This window comes from Sceloporus occidentalis, unplaced genomic scaffold (genome assembly GCF_023333645.1).
Source record: "Sceloporus occidentalis isolate IW3139 unplaced genomic scaffold, rSceOcc1.0.p SCAF_3, whole genome shotgun sequence".
Lineage (NCBI taxonomy): Eukaryota > Metazoa > Chordata > Lepidosauria > Squamata > Phrynosomatidae > Sceloporus > Sceloporus occidentalis.
Window position 1 is genome coordinate 99,599,912 of NW_028316983.1, and position 27,033 is coordinate 99,626,944.

At 38.7% G+C, this 27,033-nt stretch overlaps 1 protein-coding gene across 2 annotated transcripts; it reads left to right on the forward strand.

Annotated features, from left to right (window-relative positions):
* Positions 1-845: 845 nt before the first annotated feature.
* LOC149316471 (cell division cycle 7-related protein kinase-like) lies at positions 846-25,347 on the forward strand. 2 transcript variants are annotated; one of them, XM_089515594.1, is made up of 12 exons: positions 846-1,335; positions 2,903-2,994; positions 6,434-6,517; positions 9,423-9,558; positions 10,998-11,091; positions 11,178-11,320; positions 12,142-12,391; positions 14,747-14,842; positions 17,191-17,363; positions 20,915-20,997; positions 23,064-23,213; positions 24,153-25,347. In XM_089515594.1, exons 2-12 carry the CDS (start codon positions 2,910-2,912, stop codon positions 24,536-24,538), a joined length of 1,680 nt encoding a protein of 559 aa, XP_089371720.1. In that variant the 5' UTR covers positions 846-1,335; positions 2,903-2,909; the 3' UTR covers positions 24,539-25,347. The 2 variants fall into 2 exon arrangements, with proteins under 2 accessions (XP_089371720.1, XP_089371719.1); XM_089515593.1 differs by lacking the exon at positions 846-1,335 and adding an exon at positions 1,492-1,571.
* Positions 25,348-27,033: the final 1,686 nt, after the last annotated feature.

Below are 27,033 nucleotides of genomic sequence, written 5' to 3' on the forward strand. Positions count from 1 at the left end.
ATATGTTTATTGGATCAACCAAAATGCATAAAACATATGTCACAAGCTTTTGAAGCTCCACTGGCTCAAGTGTTCAAAATAATGCAAGAGACAGAAAATTTGCAATTGTTTTTCTCCTGTATGTAAAGTTTAGGACACCTGGTCACCTAGCCAGAAAGTAACTCCAACCACCTTCACAAGGTTCATTTTGTTATTGTTGTGTGCCTTCGAGTTGTTTCCAACTTATAGCAACTCTAAGGCAGGGTGACCAAATGTCCTCCTTTTCCAGGGCATGTTCTCCATTTCAGCTTTCTGTCCAGGAGGAATTCCAAAACGTCCTCCATTTGGAGCAGGGCTAAGAAGCATGAATGTATACTTATATAAGTGTTTTTACTTTTATTTTCTGTCCAGGAGGAATTCCAAAATGTCCTCCATTTTGAGGATAACTAAGAAACATAAATGTATATTGTATATGAGTGTTTTTAGCTTTTTCTGACCAAGAGGAATTCAGAAACGTCCTCCACTTTGAGCAGGACCAAGAAGCATGAATGTATTATTTATGAGTGTTTGGGGAGTTTTTTTATTTTGTAAAGTCTCTCTCACACACACACACATATTTCTCCCTTTCAACGTCCTACACTTTGTCCTCCTTTGCATCTATGATTTGATAGCCTTTTGGCTGAAGAGCAGTGTAATAATAATAATAATAGTTGTTGTTGTTGTTATCTGGTCGCCCAAAAGAGGGAGTTTTCTTGGCCAAGTTCCTTCAGAGGGGGTTTGCCATTGCCTTCCTCTGAGGCTGAGAGAGTGCGACTAATAATAATACTAATAATAATACTAAACTTGCTGCCCAAAGTCACCCAAAGTGTTCAGATCCCAACACTTAAATCCCTTCATCACCACAGAAATAAATGAAGGGCTAATAAAGGCCTCTGTGTATGTGTTTGTGTGGAGTTTTTGCGTCCTCCCTCCTCCTCAGCCTCATCATCCCTGAGGGGGGCCTCTCATCTCCCGCCTTCTCCTCTACGCAAGGCCCAGGCTTCTCAGTGACCTCTAGGCCCTGCCCCTTTCCCAGCCAGCCCTTGTTGTCACTTGTGTTTCCCATTCTGACGAGACTAGATCCCGCCCAGTCCCCTCCTCTTCCTCCACTTTGAAACTTTTGTGGACTTTGTGTGTGTGTGTTTTTGTGTGTTTTGGGGGGTCTCGGCTGAGACGAGGCGTTTAGTGGGTTTAAGTGGCTTAAGGCCCGCTTCTGGGTTTTTATTGTTCAAATAACATAATAAAACAGCAGCCGCCCGGTTTCCGCGCCAGAAGAAGAAGAGGCGCCTTTTGCAGAAAGCGGGAAAAGCGAACAAAGTAAGTGGTGAATCCATCATCAAGAAGACCATCGGGCTGCATCCGCACTGCAGAAATAACCCACTTTAGGACCGCTTTAACTACCCTGGCTCAGTGCTGTGGGATCATGAGAACTGTGGCATTGTGAGCCTGCTCTATTGATAGCTTTGGTGCCCAGGATTCCATAGCACTGAGCCATAGCAGTTAAAAGCGGTGCCAAACTGGGTTATTTCTGCAGTACAGATGCAGCCAAAATTGTAATAAATCTCTAATTAAGGCCTGTTTTTCTCCCCATTTGCAGCTCTCTGCTGCCCCAGAAATCTAAATATTGTATATGAATGTTAAATACTTTATGACACACTTAGGTTTGGTTTGAGGATTGGACCTCTGGAGACCAGGGTTCTAATCCTGACTCAGATATGAAACCCTTGGGCAAGTCACACTCTCTCAGCCTCAAAGGATGGCCATGGCAAACCCTCTCTGAAGAAACTTGCCAAGAAATGCCTGTGATACGGTCGCCATGGGGTTGCCTTAAGTCAGAAACATCTTGAAGACACACAGTAAGCCCTTCTGATAATTGTTGGTGTTTTGTGTCATCCTGTATTTTGTCTGTTGCGTGCCTCCACAAGTCATTTTCGACATATGGCAACCCTAAGGCAAACCTATCGTAGGGTTTTCTTGGCAAGATTTGTTCAAGTTTGCCATTGCCATCCTCTGAGGCTGAGAGAGTGCGACTTGCCCAAGCGGGTTTTTATGCTAGAATTGGAAATCAAACCCTCATCTCCAGAGTCCCTGGACTCAAACCCCCACATCAGCTGGCTTTCAGGTACATCTTCATTGTAGAAATAATGCAGTTGAACACACTTTAAGTGCTGCAGTGTCATCCGATAGATTCCTGGGATTTGTAGTTCTGCAGGGTCTAGCCTTCTCTGCCAAAGAGTGCTGGGGCCTCCCAAAACTACAAATCCCAGGATTCCATAGGATGGAGCCATGGCATCAAACTGCATTATTTCTACATGTAGATGCATCCATCTTCTTATTTCCTCTGATGCATCTGCACCTTCCTTCTCTCACTTTGTCTCAAAGGTGCCACAAGATTCCTGTATCTTCTTATAACAGTGGAATGCGGACTGGTTTTAGCAGAAGTTGCAGTTGCGTCCAAATGGTGAAGTGAAATGAAATCCCCTTGGATATAGTGTGCAGGCTTGCATGTTACTTCTGTTTTCCAGATTTTTATTGCCCTGTACATCAGTGCTTCTTAACATATCTGATGTGGGGAACAAACAATTCCCCCCCCCCACCCCCAGAGAGACAGGGACTGGCACTATATTTGTGCCCATTGACAAGAATTGTTTCTTCCTGGTGTAGAAGCTTTCCAGGGACTGGCAGCAGATGGACCATGGACCAGCACTGGCCTACAGACCACCACTTTGATCTGTATGCCACTGCCTTGTCTAATTGACTTTTATACAGTGTGCTGAATAAGGGGAGAAGATTCCTCTGAATGTGTTTAGTCCTGAAACGTTGCTCATATAACTGGAAGAGATCTTGTCACAGATTCTGACCCTCAGTGTTTGCTTTCATTTAGTATTGTGATGGAGGCAGCTCATCCGGATGAACATCTTCTCTTGCATGGTGAAGACCCATGTAAGAAATACGACCACAACAAGAAGTTATCAGGTATGTGTTTTAACAATCCTATCCACCAGCAAAATCTTATTAACCCTTCCTTATTATAATGCTTCCTTTTGTTTTTTTGGGGATCCATCCTTACTCATATGTTGGCAAGATGTTCTTAAAGCATGCTGGATTCCAAGGAAACATTTTTGAATTGCAAATGGATATTAAATTTCTTTGATTTTGAAAACCTATCATGGCCAAAAGGGGGAGATGCCAGCCTGCAGATAGCCCTCCCTACCAGCTAAACTAAGGCGCATTACAGACCGCCATAAAGGACATCCTCAGGATGTCCTAGGTTTAAAAAGGGGTGTCACTTCTTGACGCCCCCAAGCCTAATACGTCCTGAGGACGTACAAGATGGCGGCGCCCCATCTACATGGGGGCTGCCATGATGGTGTCACGAATGCACCGCCTCCAAACGAGGCGGCACAGATGTGACGTTGTTGTGCCATGCCAGGGCGCTTAGTGCGCCCTTTCGTCAGCAGAGGAAGGAGCTCCGAAACGGAGCTCCTTCCTGGTCTTGCGTTGCTGGCACAGCCTTTAGATGGCTGCGCCCAGCAACTCAGAGGAGAAAGGGGCCAAGCGGCCCCTTTCTCCTCCTCCCCGCCGCTGCAGGGTGTCCTTGGGGCTTAAGCCCCAAGGACACCCCTTTCCAGGCCTTGGGGAAGTGGCCTTTTGCCGCTTCCCCACAGCCTGGAAAGCGGCGGATTGGGACCTCAGTGGCTGCCGCTCTGGCCGCTGAGGCCCCGATCCGGCGGGGAAAGGGGCAGGTGCAGGCTGCCGCTTTTCAGTGGTCTGTAACGTGCCTAAGAAACAGAAAATGCAGGCTTATGACTAACATCTTCAATTTTTTTTTCTCTTATTTGTCTGATGAAAAAGCCAGTATGACTTCAAAAGCTTGCAACATGTAATTGTGCATTTTCGTTGGCCTAATAAAGGCGTCATTGTTTGGGTTTTATTGGACTTCTTGGATCATGATTTTCTACTTTAATCTGTTTGTGAGCTACATGTATGAACTAAGCTTGGAACAACAGAAGATAAAAACATACAGAATTCTTTGAGAATACTGTATGTATTGCCCTGCAAGTCTAGTCCAAGACACATGAATAAAGTGAACAAGAAAGGATACAGTTGAGGAAAGAGTATATATTGTCTTGCAGCATTCAATACAATGTGTAAGAATTTTAAAATTATTATTAATTTTAAAAAATTTAAACTCATATTTCAGGCTTGAACTACCCCGTCCCCCAAATTAGTTTATCATACGAAATAATTCAAACAGAATAGAATAGAAACAGCAGTTTTTTACTCCCGAGTGCCAAATGCAAAATGGAATAAATGCAACTTCAGACTTTTTTTTTTATAAGTGGTCAGATTTATATCACTGCGAAGAGTGCTCCAAAAATATAAGGCCACTATGGAGACAATCCTGTCACTAATTTTATCACCAGTCTAATGGTTTCATTCGGGGTATTTCAGAAGTGCCACAGGTTATCAAAATTACATATCCACTATATGTTTATTAGACCCTATGAATGTAGCACTTCATCGGCAGGCATTTGCCACATGATAGTATTAAAACACTTGCGCTTGTTGTAGCACTTTGAGACTAACAGAGAGAGCTGTTTGAAGTATTAGCTTTCATAGGCTAAGTCTAGTTCATCAGCTGCATAAAGTGTTTATGGACAGGCATTTACTGTACATATGCCTGTATAAGTCTAGAAATTTTACTCAAAAATTGACCCCAAAAAACCTGAGTCGACTTATCCACAAGTCAATGTAATAGTATACTTTAATTCTTATTTCAAAAGGACTTATCACCTGGTGAAAAGCAAGAGCATAATCTATTCCTGGGAGCACTGTCCCCTTTCTATTATCTCATCCATCCATCCTTTAGTATAAGCACGAACAATTATGCCTGCTGTAAGTTCTTTTGCATTGTTTTCTTTTACTTCATCATTTAAATACTTTGTTACATGCCCATACATTTCACCCTCAACTTAACCACAGGTCATAACAGAATCCATCATTTTGGACCAAAAACCTGACTTCAACTTATACATGAGGTTGACTTATAGTCGAGTATAGACTGTATACCCATGAATGGGCAGGGTGTGTGTGAATAGTAATAGATTAGTAATAGAAAAGTAATAATTTACTAGTCACATACAATCCCCACCACATCCCACCCCCATTCATGAGTATAAATATTGTCCAATGGCACATCTTTCTGTGCATCTGAGGAAGTACACCAAATCTTTAAAAGCTTATGTTACAAACCTCTCTTTCAGTTAATCTCAAAGGTTCTATAAGAGCCCTTCACATACTGATCCAGACTAACATGACTAGTCTTTAAAAGAACATGGTAACAATAGTTCTATAACTTTTAGGCAAAACATTATTTGAAACATGTAACAACAAATAAATATTCAACATAAGTTAGGGTCTCTTGCTTACCTTGTCTGAGTTTTTACAAGAAAATACCATATAACATTCTTGCTGTGCCATCTAGTGATAGGACTATGAAAAACAGCAACTTGTAAATTCTTGAAAATTAGTTTTTGAATTCAGCAGCTGCAGTTCATAATGTAAGTACTTCTCTGTTTTACTGCCCCTTTTGCCACTTTATCTCAAGATATTTTTTATTCATTAAACACATTTACATTAAGCTAAAAGCATAAGAAACAAAGAAATACACACTGCTTGAGCATTTGCAGCCCTCCGTTGAAACTAACATAGTACTTTGAACTGCTTTGAAAATAGCAGTTGACATCATACTGAAATCGGTTGTAAACAAGTACAGTAACACTAAAATAGACTTGGAATATACCAACTAAATCTAATGGTAGTTGTAAGTAAACTTGTTCTATTGAAATGAATGAGTCTTGGCAGTCATAACTAATTTAAGTCCTATTGTTTTTTGTGGATCAATGTAAACCTAGTATCTCTATATTTGGGGATGTTTGCATGAACACAGGTGTTTTTTCCCCCAGGTAAGTGAATCCCAAACTGTTTAGGATTTAAAAGACTGAAAGTAAAACCTTGAGTATCAAGACTGTTGCATTTGGCAGTAACAGAAGGTTTTAAACTATTTTAAAAATACATCAGATGGCCTGGCAATCTCTTAGTGACATAATGCAAGTAGAAGTCCAAAAAGATGCCTTCATATGCCTTTTTTTTTTGGTTATTAAAGAGGCTGATTATTCTCTTCCACAATGACCAAAAAGGCACTCCCTCCAACAACATTACAATAGTTTTATTTTACGTGGAATCATCCCACCTCTTGAAGAGGTAGCAAACTTAATTGATGTGAATTGTTTAGGACTAAGACAGTTTGCAGTAATATTTACATTTCATTTTTGAAACAGTTTGTTTATAATAATAATATGCAACAAATTAAGTTGGAAAAGACTCTTTTTCACTTTCAATTTTTCTTTAGGAACAAGTTCAGATATTGAAAAGCTTTATGAAGCAGTACCACAGCTTATCAATGTGTTCAAAGTCAAAGGAAAAATTGGTGAAGGTAAATATGATCATGATTACCTTGAAATGTCAAGGAAAAGATTTCTTAATGGGAATAGATCTTGCTATTTTTGTTTTTCTGAACTTTGCTTTTGTGGCATCAATAAATAGGATTCAATGGAAGTTCCACTTTTGAAATGTTCACAGAGAGATTTTACAGGTTATGTTTGGGAATTTTCAGAATATATTTTATATATTCTGGGAGAGGTGCAAATTTTGGAAGGTTTTTTTACAAAGAAACTTTGGGTTGGCATTTGTTGGTAAGTTTATCTTCCTCTTGATTGTCCATCTTCTGCTTTTTGCAACATTTGGAGGAAATTAATTCTGCTGTTGCAATAAAACTTGTCTAATGTTAAAGATGCAAACAGGGTATGGGGATAAATAAGACCGTGCCATAAGGGAAGAAAGGTTTAACCTATTACTCCAAACTGCACTCCTAATGAAACTCCCTCCTACTAGATTGGCTGTTATTTTGTCAGCCAATAGAAATTTCCCTCCTGGGATAAATCTGAGAGAGGCAATTTTGCTTGGGACCACAGCAGGAGGGGAAGGGGGAAAGGTTTTAATCATCCTTCTTGCACAGTTTCCTCAGAAGCTGTTATTAAAAGCTTAAAAAGCTATAAACATTAATTCTAATTATTTAGTTCACATAATGTATCTTCCGAATGTTGGGGTAGCTGCATTGGCCATAAAACAGATACCCAATCTGTATTGGAACAAAACTCATTAGGCTAATTTAAAGGCAGAAAAAATGTGCAGGTTTTCAAGACCACCAAGTCCCTTTATGCAAAGACATTTCAGGAATAAGAAGAGGAAAAGGGAGGGTATCAGTTGCCCTTAACATCATGTAGTCTGCATGTTGTGTTGAGAGATTACTACAAGAAAGGGCTCCATACTCTTAAGCAGGGTAATGTGTATGCTAAGTTTCATGCCTAATGGCCCCTAGGCCTGATAGGAACAGCAACAAGAGTAAAAGGCAATAACATTTGATTCCCCATTTTGAAAAAAAATAACCATCTTGGAAATTCAAGTGCAAACAACCATCTAGGAAACTGTTTCTATCCAGTGCAATGGCTATTTTGTAGACAGAGAACAGAGCCATTATGGAATCTCTGTATTATCAATGCTTGTGATACTTTAATGGTTGGATAACATACACTCAGTAAAAGTGTACTTGGGCACCTTTACATTTGGTTGGAGGGACTTAACAGTAGCTTTGAACTGCAGAGAAATGTACAATTAGAAAGGAAACCAAAGATCATCTAGTCCAGTGCAGAAATCCATAGCAAATACAAAAATCTCCACAAAGTAGAGCCTCTCACTTTCCAAGGTTGTCTGTTGCTGAGTCATGTGGCTCTTTAGCATTGCCATTTTCTGGTGAATTCCCCGGAATCTGGGTAATTTAATTAATTTCTTTCTGGGGATTTTGACTGAATATTCTGGTAAATATTAGGGAATTCCAGGGATTTTGGATTTTGGTAAAACATTCCAGGGAATATCTTCAAGGCTTGTTGGCAACACTGTGGCTCTTACCATCATGATGTTATTCTTTCAGTCAGACTTTTAATTTGAATCTGTTGGTTTGGGTTTTGTTTGTTTATTAAAATATTTATTGCCTGCCCAATCAACAATAAAATAAATATATCTTTTAAACATTTAAAGAATGAAAATATAGTCTAAAAACAAACTAATCTATATACCAATTTAAAAAATGTTAAAACAGTTAAAACATGTTCATATACAAATTAGATAAAATCATTAGACTTTAAACATTGTAAAGGCTCTAAAGCTGTGTTGATTTGGTGCTGACGTGAAGCTAAAACCAGCCCCAATAGGACCTTTCAGGAGAGAGCATTTGACAACCAGGGTGCTACAATAGAGAAGGCCCTGTTCTACCCTTTGAAACATTCCTCCATTTCCCATATAATAGTCCTTCAGATATTTGAAGATAGCTATCATATTACTTCTGCTGTTCTGCATATTATTTCAGTCTGATGTTTTCTAGGCTAAAGAAATCCACCTTCCTTCCCCATTCATCAGAGAACTTGTTTTCCAGACTCCTTGCCAATCTCTGTTGCCCATGTAATTGCACGTTGAAGTCATTAGGGTATTTAGTGGAATGTACAATATAGAGCTATGCAGCCATACACAAGTGGCCATTCAAAGCTTCAGGCAGCAATAGGCATCTTTGTGCCCTTCAGGTATTAGACTATAACACATCTACACCTCAGCATGGCTAGTAATCTGAAACTGGAGTTGGTGGAGAGCACCAGGTTGTTTCTCTCTGGGTTTTACTTGCCTTGGGAGTATGCTGAAAAGTATATTTTTAAACATTCTTTAAATAATATCATAAGAGGTATTACTCATAAAAATGATTATACTTTCTGTACTGGAATCCTTTATGTCCAGTTCCTTTATCTGGAATATTCCTTGGTAAATGTACTGTAGTTTCTGTGTGCAATTGTAAATCATTTGGAGTATTGAAGGGAACACCATATTTTTTGATACACAGAAGCTCTTCTGTATATTCATAAGCTGCTGATTTTGAAGACTTTAATGAGGATTTTGACCTAATAGAGATTCTCTATTGTATTTAATAATACAAAAAAATGTTTATTGGATTTTTAGTTTAGTTTTGTTTTTAGATGACCATTTTAATGTCTGATCTGAATCAGTGAAATATCTATACTCAGAATATGGTTATTTATTTGCAGTGATACTCTTTTTTTTCTCCTTCCTCTATAAAGTTTATGAAGTCTTGTTTGCAAATGCCACTCTCTGCTGTCATGTTTATTTAACTAGTATCATTGTAGAAACAGCTGCATCACAACAATATGAAATTCGTAATTTCTAGTTATTATGGAGACCTAAATACATAGCAAAGATATTTATTTTATTTTTTACAGGTACTTTTAGTTCTGTTTACTTAGCCACAGCTCAGCGACGAGGAGGCCAGGAAGAAAAAGTGGCTTTGAAACACTTGATTCCTACTAGTCATCCTGTACGAATTGCTGCAGAACTTCAGTGTCTTATAGTAGCAGGGTAAGCTTGAAAATAGAAACATACACAGATTTTAAATTTCCAGGAGATTCAGTGTACCTGTAAGGCATGTGCACTGTCCTGATTCATGCCTCTCTCATATATACATTGTGTAGCTCCACCATTAGTACTACTGTTGTAATAAACATAAAACAGGTGTGACTCATTCACTCACCAGATATTGTTGACTGCAACTTGAATCAGTACCAGTCAACATCAGCAATGCTGAAGAATGCTGGGCGTTGCAGTCCAGTAAAATCCAGCCATAGAGTATCAATAATAGGCATATACAGTCCGTCCTCGCCTTACGGGGGGGATCTGTTCCGGATCCCTCCGCATAAGGCGAATTCCGCCTATGCTCGAGCCCCATTGGAAACAATGGGGCTCGTGTGCGGCGGCGGCGCAGGCGTGCACAGGGCGCAATGGGCGCACGCGCCCATTCAATTGAATGGGCGGCGCCCCCCCTTCCGCACTGCGCGCGCGCCGCGGCTTAAGCACGTATGCTCAAGGCCGCGTATGGCGCGGGTGCACTGTATACAATAAATCTGAAAGATAATTTATGAAGTAATACATTTTCCAGTGGAATCAACTAATGCTGTATACTAATGGACTGTGTGCATTATCCCCTTAAAAATCTGACTGCTCTTCCACCTAAATCCTTCCCTTCCAAAAATCTAAACCAGTAGTGGGCTTTTTAGGGTCTTCAAAGTGTTACAGCATTGCATTACCTGTCAGTTTTAGGCAGCATTGCCAGTGGTTAGCATGATAGAATTTGCAGACCCACAATATATTGAGGGCCAGGGGTTGGCCACCACTTATTTAGGTTCTATGTTCTGGGAATATATTGGATAATTGTTGATTGTCCAGTATGCTTACTTTACATAATTCCTAGCTGTGGTTTCTGACTTCATGTAGTTGTTCTGCTTCTGCCCTATTTAGTAAGTAGCTATACAGGGTACTGTATGCTCCCCCACTCTGAACCATAGCAAAACATTTTCAGGAACCAATTACATTCCGGGCCTCATATAATAACCTCATTTTAAAAAAAAGTTATATGCTACCTCATTATGTTTAAACATTTTCAGCATTAGACAGATGATTTTAAAGGAGAAAATGAAGGATGATGTTTGCAGAAGGCAATTCTGCACCCCATACTACATTCTGGTTTTGGTTTTGGCTTTTTAAGATACTGCTATTAAATATATTCACTGCCCCAATTATTGATTAGAAAGTATGTTTGGGTAGAACATTTAATAAATAATTGTGCTCTCTGTGTCAGTAATAGCTATGCAGAGGTTTTTTTTAGGAGAATGAAACCCATAAAGAAAAAATATATAGAGATATAGTAGTAGTAGTAATAATAATAATAATAATAATAATAATAATAATAATTGTTGACAAATAGAATTTATGGGAGAGAAAACATTTTTTTTTCCTTACAGGGGCCAGGATAATGTTATTGGAGTTAAATGTTGTTTTAGAAAAAATGATCATGTGGTTATCGTTATGCCATATGTGGAACACGAATCCTTTTTGGTGAGTTTCAAATTTCTTTTAATAAAAGAATTAAAAACACTTAGTTACAAATCATTGCAAAATTATTTATTTCACCATTTTTATAGGACATCTTGAACTCTCTCTCCTTTGAAGAAGTAAGAGATTATATGTTTAATCTTCTTAAAGCTTTGAAGCGTATTCATTACTTTGGAATTGTTCATCGTGATGTCAAGCCCAGTAACTTTCTGTATAACAGACAAATGAAACAGTAAGTCTGCCAAATTTTTCAGTCCAATAATACATTATGTCCTTCAGTAAAAGTAGTGGTTCTGCTAGATGTTCAGTGGCAAACATTTGGTCCTCAGATGGCAAACAGCAAGGAAAGATCAGTTTTGAGATGGTTTTGGGCGGGAAGCATTGAACCATTTTGCCACCTTCTTTTCATGTAAATTGCCAGAACTGTATTTGCCATATCTAAGGGCTCATAGAGAGAAAGCAATGGAGAGTTAAGTGCACCTTTTGGTAATTGCTGTTTTTCTGCTGAAACCATGCACATGTACACATAATGGTAGCAGCTTGCTTCTCAACCCTGCTTCTGTTGTCAAATGTGTAGTTTCATTTTAATATTTCTTATACATATTGCTGGGTACCTTTCCAACCTAGCCAGTAAGGAAGAGGCAACTCAACTTCCTGCAAGCTGTGCTGAAAGGTCACCCCTCCCTACTTTCAGGTTTATGCTCTAAGCAACAAGCTTTTGCATTCATACAGATAAACTACAAATAAATTTTAAAATACATCATAAAATAAAATTTTGTGACATATTTCACTTAAAGTCTTATTGTGTATGACAAAATAATACACATTATCAGAAGAAAGCTTTGTTGCCAAAAGAACCCACTTTAAATACATTACTTTAAAAAAAAAGGATATATGATTAATGCAGACAACCTCTTTTGTATGCTTCTATAATACAGTCAAGTTAGCATCCATTAATACCAAGAATGCCCTGGTTTTTCATATAGAAAATGCTACTGTTGAATTATGTTTGTTAAATAATTTACAAGTAAGTGTTTTTAAATTGTATTTTAGGTATGCCCTGGTCGACTTTGGTTTGGCACAAGGAACTCCTGAGACAAAAATAGAACTTCTAAAAGTTATCCAGTCTGAAGCCCAGCAGGGAAGTTACACATACAATAAGCCTCATACAACTTTGGGAAACCAGGTTTCTGTCACTTCCACAGCATCTAGACAACTAGCTTCTCAGTCAGCTACAAAAACTGCCAATAAAAGACCTTGTTCCGTTTCACAAACACAGATTAAAGAAGGACACAAAAGAAAGGTTCTGTGCTTCTTCCTTAATTTTTGCAGTGTGAATTTATTTAATGAGGTACTTCATCCAACAGGGGGAGATATAATACCAGAAAACAATCAGCTTGTCTCAAACATCTTTGTACATATGGGGAAAAAATTACTGAAAAGTGTTTATAAAACATGCCACTCACAAAATTGGGATTTTTTTCCCTGTAATAATTATTCTTATGCAACATTTGTACAATGGCATTGCCAGTATATTGTGTTTTAAATTAACTCTTGAAGAATAACTAAAATCCTGTGCCAGGCTATCAATTATGGCCCCATGCTGGATTGTGGTGTACTGCTCCATGTATTAGTTCAGTATACCAAGTATACACTGCTATGTTTGAGGCAGCTGCTTTCCTCAATTTGGCCATATGTATACATTAGAGAACTGCAATAACCTGTGGCATCTTGTGGGGGAAAGTATCAGGAAAGTTTAAATATGAAACTATATTCTTATCTATATAGTTACCATACTACAATTATCTGGGAAACTTACCATAAATATTGACAAGTAGAACTTTCATTTGTATAAAGTATAATGAGAATTATTCCCCAACACAGGGTCCCAATTAGCTTACAAAATACATAATTAAAACAATACACCCCAAACCCATCAATTATAACATTGAAAAGCAATTTTATATTCTTTCTTATTAAACTCAAGTACAGAATTTAAAAGGTTTTAAACCATTTTAAAACAAAATCTCAGCCACCCATGTGGATGATTTTGGAGTATTTTGGATTTCAGAATACCAGGGAAACTCAACCTGTATGAACTTTCCTGAATTTTGAAGTCCTCTGGGGATAGCTTTTCTTTGGTCCCACCACCTTCAAAGTGCTGTTTGGTGAGGACATGAGGGACCTGAAGGTGGCTTCTCCCACAAAAAAAGTGGAAAACCTAGTATTCCTTCCCCATGGAAAAACTCTTCCTATGACCCGGTACAGACCTCCCCAAAAGGGCAGTTTGCCAGCGCCTAGTTTTCCGCCAGGGCAAAAACGCAGCGGACAAACCATGCGGTTTCCTGCCGGTGGAAAAAGAACCTGCAAAAAGCGGGTTCTTTTTCTGCCATGGTAGCAGTGTAACAAGTGCACCAGTGGCACACTCATTATGTAAGTGCCACGCGGCGCCATGCAGATGCCACATGGCACTTAGGTAATGATGGCGGCACCCATTTGTACAGGGCGCCACCATTTTGACGCCCTCGTCACGTGCGAGGGTTGAGGCGTGTGGATGGAGCGCCCTCAGCCAACTCCTAGCACGGGACGAGGGCATCCCGTAGGCCCGTATGTACCAGGCCTCAATTACCAATTAATGCTTCAAAACCTGTCTGAATAAAAATATTTTTGTCTGCCAGTAGAAGGAGACCAGGGAGGGTGCCAGCTTAGCCTACCATAGAGCAGAGTTCCACAGCCTGGGAGCAGCCACCTTCAGATCCCTCATGTCCTCACCAAACAGCACATTGAAGGTGGTGGGATCAAGGAAAGGCTTTCCCCTGAGGATTTCAAAATTCAGGAAAGTTCATGCAGGTTAAGTACCCCTTATCCGCTATTCTGAAATCTGGAATACTCCAAAATTGTCCACATGAGTGGCTGAAATAGTAACACCTTTGCTTTCTGATGGTTCAGTTTGTACACAAACATTGTGTATGAAATTATTTTCAGGCTATTTGTATAAGGTGCAGTATATGAAATATAAATTAATCTTGGGTCTACCTCCAAGGTATCTTATTATGTATAGGCAAATATTCGAAAATCTAAAAAAATCCCAAACATTTAAGATCTCAAGCATTTCGGACAAAGGACACTCAACTTGTATAAATATCTTTCAGATATTTATTGTTAATATAGCAATGTAATATTGTTGCACAGTTATATAAATATTATATAGCACTAAAAGTGTCTTTCCTCTTTAAAATGTGAGATGTAGGTTGATATATAATCAAGTTTACCATTTAGTCTAGACCAGTGATGGCGAACCTATGGCACGCTTGCCAGAGGTGGCACTCAGAGCCCTCTCTGTGGGTACACATGCTGTCACCCTAGTACAGAGATGGCCAGAGCTTCTTACTAGAAAGCCAGAGAGACGTGGCACTTTGCAATAAATAAGTGAAGTCTGGGTTGCAGTTTGGGCACTCGGTCTGTAAAAGGTTCACCATCACTGGTCTAGACTGTGTACTCTTAACAATATGTTTGTCCATTCAGAAGGTTTGCATGTAGCTGTTTTTGTGTATGTGTGTGTGTGCTATCTCACTTTTAATACTTTTGGAAAGACAAGTTTGTCATGGACAGTGTGTGAGAGATGGAATACTGATTTTCCTTCTTTCTGGCATTGTAGGAGAGACCAGAGTCCCTTACTCATCAGCGCTCTGTCTTTGGGGAGAGGAATTTCAATGTCCGAAGTTCCACATTTCAGGACCGTTCCACAGTTAAAGTGAGTAACCACAGATGAATCTGCTGTATATTCCTAAGCATATCTAGTATTTATAGTATTTGAAGACTAGCCAAAATCATTTGAAGGATGGGGAATTTCAGTTGCATTTTTCTTTTTCTTTTTGCAGAAAGCCCATTGTATATTACTATTTCAATTTTTAGCCAAATAGTTCGACAGTCTGGGGGGATGTATGTGTCTCTCCCTCAACATTTATAAATTAGTGACCAAACTGCTCTCCCCACCCTAGTGTATGAATCTACTAAAGATTATGTCAACCTTGTGAAACTTTTATTTTGTAATTAATATTTTAGTTATATTCTTCTAGATAGTGCCAAGAGATAAATGGCCTAAATCCCATGGCAAATCCCTACTAGTATGGACACATTACATCAGTGGTGTTTATATCAGTGTTGATTTACCATTCAGCAGTTGATTAGTTGGATCTAGTCTAACTGGAGCTAGCACTTAGATTTACGCTAAAGTGGTGAAGATACATCTGAAGTTAATGAGGCAACTTTGCTAGATATATTTTAAATGTACAGTAGAACAGCCATGGCAGTGTGTTTGTAAAAGTTACTGTCCCAAACATAGTTTTAACTATCCTACATATTCATATGACCCAAGCCCTACTTGTTTTTCTGACTTTGATCATTCAAGAAGGGAGGGGTGTGTGAGAGATTTAATAATAATAACTGGAAATACAACAGGAAGTAGGTAATGTTCTTTACTCAATAATGGTTTATATTCACGTTCATAAATAGCCATTCACCTAAACAGCAAAAACTGCTTCTGAGCACAGATGTAAGAAAGCTTTTGTAAACTGGGGGAAATTCCTTATTTATCACTTTGTGGAGAACAACCAAGTAGTTCCCAGTAGAGTCAAATTTGTCACTTAATTCCCTTGGAAACCAGTAAGACAGCTTTGTTCCATGTCAGGACCAAATTGAACTTTGACACAATGCTACTGTTAAGATAACAATAGTATTCCAAATTTTGCCACTTCTCCCCCATAACATGTACAATGCGCCCGCGCCATACGTGGACACACTATACGTGGCTCCCTGCTTACGCGGATGCCGCAGGACAATCTAATCAATGACGTGCGCACCCGCATGCACGTGCCCCATTGTTTCCTATGGGGCGTGAACATACGCACATTTTCCCTTATGTGCGGGGGGGGGGGTGCGGAGCGGAACCCCGCGTAAGGAGAAGGCCCACTGTAGTTGTAGAAATATATAACATATCATCTAAGCATGCATATCTCATTCTCTAAGGAAACAGGGACAGAAAGTGCGTGCCATGCTGATAACCTATAGGTTGAGCATCTCTAATCTGGAAATCCAAAATCTGAAAACCTCCAAAAGAGAAACTTTTTGCCATCAGCTGCCCACTTCCACCTGTGAGCCAGCTGCTGCCTTGCTGATCAGTTGCTCTCCAGTCTTGTAGCTTGTACACAACACAAGTAGAATGAGATGTGATGCTGGAGACAGATGCAAGGATCTGTGAAATAGCAGGAGGCTTTGATTCGCATCAAGCACTACACTTGGATTCCTGCCATTTCACTTATCCTCAGTCTCTGTCAGCCTTGCAGATGAAGTACATACTGCTCTACTTGTATCGTGTATTGTGTATTTTGTATGTGCAAATAACAGGTATTCTAAAAAAAAAAAAAAATTCAAAACAAGAAATACTTCTGATCCCAGACATTTTGGGTAAGAGATACTCAACTTGTATTGTGCAAGGTTGGGATTATTATTTTTGGCAGCAGGCCCTCTAAAACATCACTTTTAGTCCAAGTATACATCCTCTTCATTTCAGTAGGACTAATACCCTAAGGCATCAGTTCCCATCTGATCTTGGAAGCTAAGCAGGGTCAATTCTTGGATGGGAGACTGGGAATGAATCCTGGATACTGTAGGCTATATTTCAGAAGAAACTGGCAGAATCACCTCTAAAATTCCATGCCTAAGAAAACCCTGTGAAATTCATGGCGTCACCATAAGTCGATAGGCCATTCCCACAAACAAATACAATGCACAGATCACTATTATTATTTTTTATAACCCAGGAGTTTAGTGACTTGTTTTTGTAATTTCATAATATAAAAGCATTCTGGATAATGGTACTGATAGTAAACTGTCTGATTTTCCTGAATCCCACTCAGCTAGAATTCTTGCAATTCCTTGCTATGTTTTAATAGCCATTGCGATTTATTGCTAGTAGATCTTGTGAATTTGGCAAACTGCCTTTATAAATGCTACTTAATAACAACTTTTACTTCTTTGAGTGTAGCTAAAGTCAAAGTTGTGTTTAAATATGTCTTGCCTTAAAAATAATCTATATTGCAGCCCATAAAGCAGCCCAAAGTGACAGATACTGCATCTAGAAAACTGTCAGCGAAGAAGAAGTCAACTTCAGTTGTGAATAATGGTTTAGCCAAGAAAGCTGCCAGCAGTTGTCCAGCTAACTTAACCTGTGACTGTTACGCAAAAGATAGAGTTTGCAGTATTTGTCTTTCAAGGTAATTAGCCTTAGTGCAATAAAACCTATCTCTGTGCTGTCAAGGAATGTTAAAAACATGGATTAGTTCGACAAATGATTTAGCAAGCACAAGATAACATTATACTTAGGCAATGCAACAGCAAAGAAATATATCAGAAGCTTATTTGTCTGGATTTTTTTTACAGATGTTCACTTTCATTACTGACATTCTCAGCACTCAGTGGCTACATATAGAATCATAGAATCATAGAGTTGGAAGGGACCACAAGGGCCAACCAGTCCAACCCTCTGCCATGCAGGAAATCTCAATCAAAGCATCCCTGACAGATGGCCATCCAGCCTCTGTTTAAAGACCTCCATGGAAGGAAACTCCAGTACACCCCGAGGGAGTGTGTTCCACTGTCTAACAGTCCTTACTGTGAGGAAGATCTTCCTAATGTTGAGGTGGAATCTCTTTTTCTGTAGCTTGCATCCATTGTTCCAGGTCCTGTTCCCTGGAATAGCAGAAAACAAGCTTGTTCCCTCCGCAATATGACATCCCTTCAAATATTTAAACAGGGCTGTCGTATCACCTCTTAACCTTCTCTTCTCCAGGCTAAACATCCCCAGCTCCCTAAGTCGTTCATCCTAGGACATGGTTTCCAGACCCTTCACCATTTTAGGTACTGTCTATTTATTGTAGACAGATTTCATTATCATGCTCTTAACTCCTTTTTAATTGATGGTATGGAACATTTCTTAGCCCCTTTTAGAATTGTACAGTCATGGAATTGGAATACACCACAAAGCCATCCAGTCTAACCCCCAGGCATGCAGGAAGACACAATCAAAACACTCCTGACAAATGGCTATCCAGACTTTGTGTAAAAACCTCCAACGAAGGAGACTCCATCATACTTTGAGGCAGTATATTCCACTATTGGATATTCTTACTGCGAGGAGGTTCTTCCTAATATTTAGGTGGAATCTCTTGGAACCCATTGCTCCATGTCCTAGTCTCTGGAAACAAGCTTGCTCCTTCCAAATATTTAAACAGGGCTATCATGTTACCTCTTAACCTTCTTTTCTCTAGGTTAAACACACCCAGCTCCTAAGATGTCCCTCAGAGGGCATAGTTTCCAGACCTTTTACAATTTTGATCATATCTTCTGAACACATTCCACCTTGTTGATGTCCTTCTTGAATTGTGGTACCCAGAACTGAGGTCTAACCAAAACAAAATAGAGTGGCACTATTCGCTTGATCTAGACACTGTTCTCCTATTGATGCAGCCTAGAATTGCATTGTCTTTTTTAGCTGCCACACCACACTGCTGACTTATGTTCAGCTTGTGGTCTACTAAGACTCCTAAATCCCTTTCACATGTACTGTGTCCATTTAGTTTTTTCCCCTCTGTAAGTGTAGTACCTTACATTTATGAAATTTATTTTATTAGTTTTGGCCCAGCTCTCTAATCTGTTAGTCATTTTAAATTCTGATCCTATTCTCTGAGGTATTAGCCATCTCTCCTAATTTAGTGTCATCTGCAAATTTAATAAGTATGCCCTCTATTCCATTATTCAAGTCATTTACAAAGATGTTGACTAGTCCAGCCCAGGACAGAACCCTGTGACACCCCACTAGTCCAGGAGGAAGAGGAGCCATTGATGAGTACCTTTTGGATTTGGTCAGTCAACCAATTACAAAGTCACCTAACAGTAGCATTGTCCAGCTCTAGCCCATATTTTACTAGCTTTTTTGCAAGAATATTATGGAAAACCTTACTGAAATCAAGATATTCTACATCCATAGCAGTCCCTTCATCTATCAAGCTTGTAAATCCATTAAAAAAAGAAAAGAGAATGAGAGAGATAAAATTTAATCTAGAATGACTTGTTTTGGAGAAACCTACGTTGATTTTTAGTGATCATGGCATTTCTTTCTAAGTGCTTACAGACTGTTTAATGATCTCCTCTAGAATCTTTCCTCGTATTGATGTTAGGCTGACCAGGCAGTAATTGTTTGGGTCCCCCCCCCCTTTTTTTTTTTTTAAATGGGGACAAAATTTGCCATCTTCCAGTCTATTGGGACCTATGCTATCCATGAGCTCTCAAAGATTATTGCCAATAGTTCTGAGATTACATCTTTTAATACCCTTAAATGTAGTTCATCTGGCCCTGGATACTTGAATTCATTTAGAGTAGCCAGGTATTCTTGAACTACCTCTTTACCTATTCTGTGCTACATTTCCACTACTGCATCATCTGCTCCATTTCCCCCAGGTTGATTACTGTTCTTTTGGAAGAAGACCAAGGCAAAGAAGGTGTTGAATAGTTTTGCCTTTCCTCTGTCTGTTATCACTTCACTATCTTCTCGATGCAATGGCCCAACTGTTTTCATGTTCTTCTTTTTGCTACAGACATAACCAAAAAGCCCTTTTTATTATTTTTAGCAAGCATTGTGCTCTTTAGCTTTTCTGACTTTCTCCCTACACATGCTATGTGAATTTCTGTTCGGCTATTTCTCCCCTTTTCCATTTCTTGTAGATATCTCTTTTAAATCTTAGTTTAGTTGAAGATTCTTTAGATATCTATCATAGTTTCTTAAGGACACCTTCCATTTTTTCCTCCTTAATGGAACTGTTTGAAATTGTGCCTTCAATATTTCATTTTTAATCTCCCATCCATCATTAACTCCCTTTTCTTTTAGTATTTCTTTTAGTATTCCTGACCATGGGATCACACCGTATTTCCCTAAGTTTATTGAAATTAGCTTTCTTAAAGTCTGGAATGCATATCTGACTATGCATTCTCTCTTCTGTGTCAATAGGGTATCTTTGACAGTATCTCAAAACTTGAAACAGCATTATAGCAATGTTGGAAGCACAGTGTATTCACACAGACATTTAGCTTAAGAGTGCCAGTTTTTATGCTTCAGCCTGTGAATTTGTCTAGTTCATAAATTAAGAAATGTCAAGCAACCATACTATCAACATGAAGCAATGGAATAATACCGGTAACTCAGTGTTTTGTGTCATTACAGTGGACCCTTCATATTGGCAGGCTGGTGATCAGTGGAATTTACTGCCTACAAATCACCATGCCCCATATTATTCAATGGAGCCACATGTACGGGGGATCAGTTACTTGTCCGCATATACACTATCACCATTGAATAATATGGGATATGACTGTGGTTTTTGCTATCTGGGGGGGGGGGCTCAGAACTGAACCCCCCCATGAATGGGAAGGATCCAGCATACATAAGCAAGCACCTCATGATCAAGATGCCATAGTTAGAAATTTAAACTTTGTGCAGTTGACGTTAACTGTCTCCAAAGAAATGTAAATCATGTCTGTGTACATAATATTCTGAGAGCTCTAAACATTAGCACTGAAGCTATAAGCATATGACAAACTGACTCACTAAAAATATTTTTAAAAGATTTTAGATTTAAAAGAAAGTGCTGTATGTTCACTAATAACATCATATAAAAGAATATCTTTAAAACTGTTTTACTATCAGACCATGAAAAGTTCAGATTGTGTGTTATTACTTTGTAACTGTACTTTTCTTATTCTAACCCCTAAGACGTCAGCAGGTTGCCCCAAGGGCTGGTACACCTGGATTCAGAGCACCAGAGGTATTAACTAAGTGTCCTCATCAGTCTACAGGTACAGTACATTAGAACAGAAATAGATAATGTCATGCACAAGGTATTTATCTCTATAGATCTTCCAAACTCTGCAATAGGACTTCGGTTAAAGTAAAGAAACTCCTTTAACTCTTAATATTCTAGGCTTGTCACCTGGAATAAAAGCAAGTTGGATATATGCTTTGTTTCATATCAGTTATTTATTACAATAATGAGAGTTAGTACCATTTTTGTTTTAAAGAGGGGTGGAAGGTAGAAAGCTAACACTTTGGCCTTGTGTCAACTTAAGAATTTTGAAATGACTTCACTGTTTACATTCAGAAATTCTGAGAGATCATGTCCATTATTATATTCTCTTAGAGCAAGTGTAATTAACATAATATCCTTGCAGACAGATTTTTAGAAAGATTACAGTAAAAGCTGGCATGATATTTAACTGTTTTAAGCAGATGGAAGTATGTGTTAGATTAGATGCATCAATGTTATTAGCATATGGGTATTGCTGTCCATGTATCCAAGTAATGTTTTAAGTCCAAGATGACCTTCATACTGGCTAGAAGACACAGTCTACTTATACAGGGAAGGTAGTTCCCATCTTTCCCTAGGTGTGAAGCAGAGTATCTGAGGACTGTTGGGATGTGTGTGTGTGGTGGAAAATTATTTTTTTCTCTGCACTACTCATGTCTACTATTTCAGCTTTAGTCTATATCAAGGATATAGGAAAGATTGGACATTAAGAAAAGATTGAACTGTGGGGTTAGTGTGGGGGAGACTCAGTCTACTATGTCAAAGATTACACCAGTGGAGGTCTGCCCAATGTGTTGTTCAATGTAACAAGGTTGGAAAAGGAGGAACTAATATTTGGACCTGAAGTTTGAATCCTGGTTTCTGGTTCCATTCCAGCATTCTGTCCTCCTTGGAAATGTCAGCTATTCTTTCACTCATTCATTTTTGAATATTATAGAGAAATGTTTATAGATAACCTTGTGGATACATTATTTTACTCTGACTTTGCCCTTCCTCCTTGTAGAGTCCGCCCTTCCCTTACGCGGGGGATCCATTCTGGACCCCCCTGCGTAAGGGAAAAACGTGGATGCTCAAGCCCCATTCAAATGAATGGGGCTTGTACCCATGGAGGCATGGCGGCGGCACACGGGGCGCAAGTCGAGGGAGCGTGCACCATTGTTTCCTTCCGGGGCGCGCTCCTTCACTTCTGTTGCGGGCTTCCAGCATATGCTGGAATCCGTGTATAACACGTCCACGTATAACACGGGCGCACTGTATGCTGTGGGAAATTTTTGAGTCTATAACCAATGTCACATCCAAAATCTAATACCTAGATTCAGGTCCCATGAAGATAAACAGGATTTCATCAAAGATAAATAAGGCAGAATCAGATGAAAAATTGAGCTCATTTACCTCTTTGTCAGTGGGAGTGTTAAACATGTGCTTAACTCTTTCACTACAGTCAATGAGGCTTAGAAGTTCTTAGATTTGAGTGAATTATGACTGTAAGTTTTGGAATAACAGAATGTAGAAATATGTATCTTCCATTGGGTATAATTTGCTGAGATTTCAGAGTGCAATGATTTCAGTATACATACAGGTGCTCGCCCTTAGGTACTTCCCCATTCACTTATGCATGAGCATCTCTTGATCATGTACAACCGCTCTTTTCATTGAAGGGAATGACAGAGGCCAAAAAGCTTAAGAGTGTGGTCCTGGTTTATTAGTGTATTTTGAATTTTGAAACACATTGCTAGAATTCCTAGTAAACATTTCTGACAAGCAAATTTTGAGCCTATATCCAATCCCCATACTAGATGGAATTAAACCTGTATGTTATTATTGCTGTTGGATGCATCTGGAGTACATGTGTAACTTTACTTACTTTGGCAGTCCCATTGTGCAGAGTAGGCTTGAACTGAACAACATAATGGTCTAAAATTTTATATTCTATAATATTAGTTAATCATTGAACAAATATAAAACAAAATAAGATTTGGATTGTCATTCCTAAATCTTTTAAACACAAGAAGAAAATGGAATTATATGTATTAACCAGAGGTATTTTGTTAATTGCAGCAATTGACATATGGTCTGCAGGAATCATATTTCTTTCTCTGCTGAGTGGTCGGTATCCATTTTACAAAGCGGGCGATGATTTAACTGCTTTGGCACAGATTATGACTATTCGTGGATCCAGGGAAACAATTCAAGCTGCTAGAACATTTGGTATGCAGGTTTCACATATTCTATAATTCAGTGTGCATTTGTTCTATTTGTAACCTTCACTCTGCAATTCTTTTCTGGAGATAATTGTGTTTATATTTCCAGAAACCAGCATAACTTGAAATAATATTGGAAATCATTGGTCTGGATAAGAATGTTTCACATCAGTTTCATGATAACCCAAAATCCACAAAAGAGCAATACCTTTATTGGCTTCTTACTCAGGCAAAGGATGTTTGAAAATCTTACAGGAGAAGAAAAGTAACAGTATTGAAGTCACAGGCCTACATTTTGTATGAGATGCTTTCTGTTGTAATTCAGTTGATATGGAGGGATTTCAATGCAAACAGAGGCCACTCCTTTTATTGGTCGTGTGGGGACTGGGACAAAGGGCAGAAAAATTTAAACTCCATTAGCAGCAGTAAAGTACCATATATGCTCGACTATAAGTTGACCTCATGTACAGGTCGAGGGCAGATTTTAGGGTCAAAATTAAGGATTTTGATATGACCCATGGATAAGTTGAGGGCAAAACTTAAGGGCATGTAATGAAGGATGTAAAGGTTGAAGCAAAGGAAAACAATGCCTAAGAACTTGCAAAATTCTAGCAGGCATAAGTGTGCTTATAGTAAAGGTTGGATGGATGAGAGAGTAGAAGGCGGTCAGTAGTTCCAGGGCAGATTAAACTCTTGCCTTTCACCGTGTGTGTGTGTGTGTGTGTGTGTGTGTGTGTGTGTGTGTGTGTGTGCGCGCGCGCACGTGTGTGTGTGTGTGTGTGTGTGTCTGAATTAAAATACAGTACTTACATTGGCCTAAATTTCTAGACTTATACATGAGTGTATACAGTAACTCCTTGGGATCCAGGGTGTCCAGATCCCAAGAGGTGGAAACTCTAGCTCATACTGAAGAATACTCATTCTAACAATTATGCTTTTCACATAGGGAAATCCATACTGTGTAGCAAAGAAATCCCAGCTCAGGATTTACGGAAGCTCTGTGAGATGCTGAGAGGGAAAAGTACCAACTTTGACATCTCAACAGGTGATGTACAGATCAGACATTCTCAGGAATCTGTTTTGCCAGTGGAAATCAGCAATATTTTGGAGGGTCCACTTCAGGCTCCCAAAAAACGCATGAAACAAAGTTGTCACGAAGGAGATGGCACAGATATTAGGACTATTGAAAAGAGAACTGATCTGAAAGGATGGGATAAAGTTCCTGATGAGGCCTATAATCTTCTTGATAAACTGCTTGATTTAAATCCTGCTACAAGAATCTCTGCAAAGGATGCCTTGCTGCATCCTTTTTTCAGAAATATGAAGCAATGAAAAGACACTTGACTCTCTCTATAAATACTAGAGGAAGTGGAAATCACAATCTGCATATCTTTAAATGAAACGAAAAACCTGACATGGACATTGCATCCACCTACTTGGTTTCACAGCAGCTTCCATCTTGCTGTAAATAAATTATTACAAGTATTTATGTTTGTGAGCCAGATTTTTTTACTGAACCATTGCATCATTTCTTGATGATTTTGAATGTAATTGCATCATGGACAGTACATCTGAACCATTGCACCATGGTTCAGGGCTTTTGGTACCTTAGAATAGTGCCAGTGCTGTCTCTTCACATACCTAGGAACAGTATTTGTAATGGACTATTTTATACATGATGTTCTTGAGTTGTAGAAGTACAGCTGCTTGTTACCTCCAAGCTCACATTACACATGCTGCCATAGATGGATAGGAGGAGTACTATATGTAAGCCAGCATGAAATTGTGAATGAAGGGCGGTTCACCTTTGTATGTGTATACATTTCCTGTTCATTATTTTAGGATGGTAGGATGTGCTTTCTGTTGAAAGACATATAAGTGCTTGCATATAGAAACAGATCTGGAAAGTTTTGATAGTGTACAGCAGTGGCTTTTGAAGGCAATCTGCTTGAAAGTGCATTTTTGAGCAGATTCATTTTCACTGTGATGTGAAGTAACTGCAAACATAATTAGTTTGTGTGTGTGTGTGTGTGTTAACACATACATTCAAAGAATCTGTTTTCCCCACCCAAGTTTTTAATTCATTTAACTATCAATATTAATGTAATTTTAATGGCTATTAAAAATTTTAAAAAGTCCAAGGCATTCCATACGGGTTTGGTTCTTGAGAATGAGTGCAGAAAAAAAATGTTGATAGTGTGTTCTTGGAACCCTTTCCCTTAGAGAATGGGATGTGTAACATGAGTTGCAGCATAGCGGTTTGAGTGTTGAAGAAGGACTTGAGAACAGAGTTTGATTCCCAGCTTGGCCATGAAACCCACTGTATGACCTTGGGCAAGTCACATTCTCTCAGTCTCAGGGGAAGACAATAGCAAACCTCCTTTCAACAAACCTTGCCAAGAAAACCCTATGATAGGGTCACCAGAACTTGAAAATGACTTAAAGGCACACAACAGCAAGATAACCATTGCTGTACAATGGTATTTAGTCAATAGTACATAGTCAGTAGCTTTGTATGTATGAGTAGTGCATTTCACATATTAGTTTACTGATTTTGTATAACTTAATGGAAGAAAAAATATGTGTTTGGGTGATTTTTTTTAGAATGGCCAATATAAAACTTTATGAAGGTAAAAAAGTTATTAAATAGTACAGGTAAATATTGTTGGGAAAGGATTTCTTCAAAACAAAACAAAAAAAAACTTAGGCAATTTCATTATATCAATACTCTAGTCAAAGGTTGACAAATGTATTAAACTTAAAACAAGTTTCACAAAGAAGTAAGAATTCAAGCTGCAGTGCTAAGCATATTTAGTTTTTACACAAACTTACGTATCATAGGGATGCCTATTAGTTAATTAGCCATCCTGACTCTTCTGTGAGAAGGGGGTCACGTGTGATAGACAGTGCTATATTGGAATATATCCATGACATCCATATACAATATGCATTTTGAGTAATGTGAAGCACTGTCTAGATCAGTTGTTACAACAAAAAGAGGATGGACATAGGCACAATTTCTTTTATGGTTAAAGATGACTTAGTTACTTCTGCAAAGTTACCTAGTTGTTTCGCAAAACATCTATTAGACTAAAACTACAGCTGTCAATATTTAATGTATTGTCAACTAAAATCTTTAATGCTTTACAAACTAATGATAACTTTATAGTGGTTCCTCTGTTCTCAGTTATGTATTTACTCATTATTTTCCTAATCTTTGTTTTCTTAAAGTAAGCAGATGACTGCATCATTAGTGCCACTCCCATTTTTGTACCAGGCCATCAGTTATGAACATCACTAGTAAACGCATCATTACCTACTCCTTTTGTCACTTCAAGTGGGCCCTTGGTCTCCACTGGGGTTTGGTTTCAGGACCGTCTGTCGATACCAAAATCCATGGATGTTCAAGTCCCGTTAAATACAATGGCACAGTAAAATGGCGTCCATCATATAAAATGGCAAAATCAAGATTTGCTTATTGGAATTTATTTATTTTAAAAAATATTTTCAAGCCGTGGATGGTTGAAGCTGTGGATAAAAAAATCTGTGGATACAGAGGGCCGACTGTATTTAAATGAGACCAAGCTCTTATAACACTTAAGGGATTCCTCCTCAAAATCCATATTAGTTGGTACTGTACAAATTATATTCCTATACCTATTTATCTAGAGCCCTCAAAATCAATATGTAAAGAAGGGTATCTTCCTCCCTTCCTGGTTATACTAATCACATGGAAAGCAACAAGTCCTAACAAGTTCCTCTTTGTGTGGAGACTTAATTTGCGGCGGGGGGGGGGGGGGAATCGCATTCTTGTTCACATGGAGACT

Bases quoted from the DNA above. Each gene is read 5' to 3' on its own strand.
- LOC149316471 (XM_089515593.1), top strand. The intron at 11,092-11,177 runs GTGAGTTTCAAA...CCATTTTTATAG, and splicing joins TGGAACACGAATCCTTTTTG to GACATCTTGAACTCTCTCTC. The intron at 20,998-23,063 runs GTACAGTACATT...TGTTAATTGCAG, and splicing joins GTGTCCTCATCAGTCTACAG to CAATTGACATATGGTCTGCA.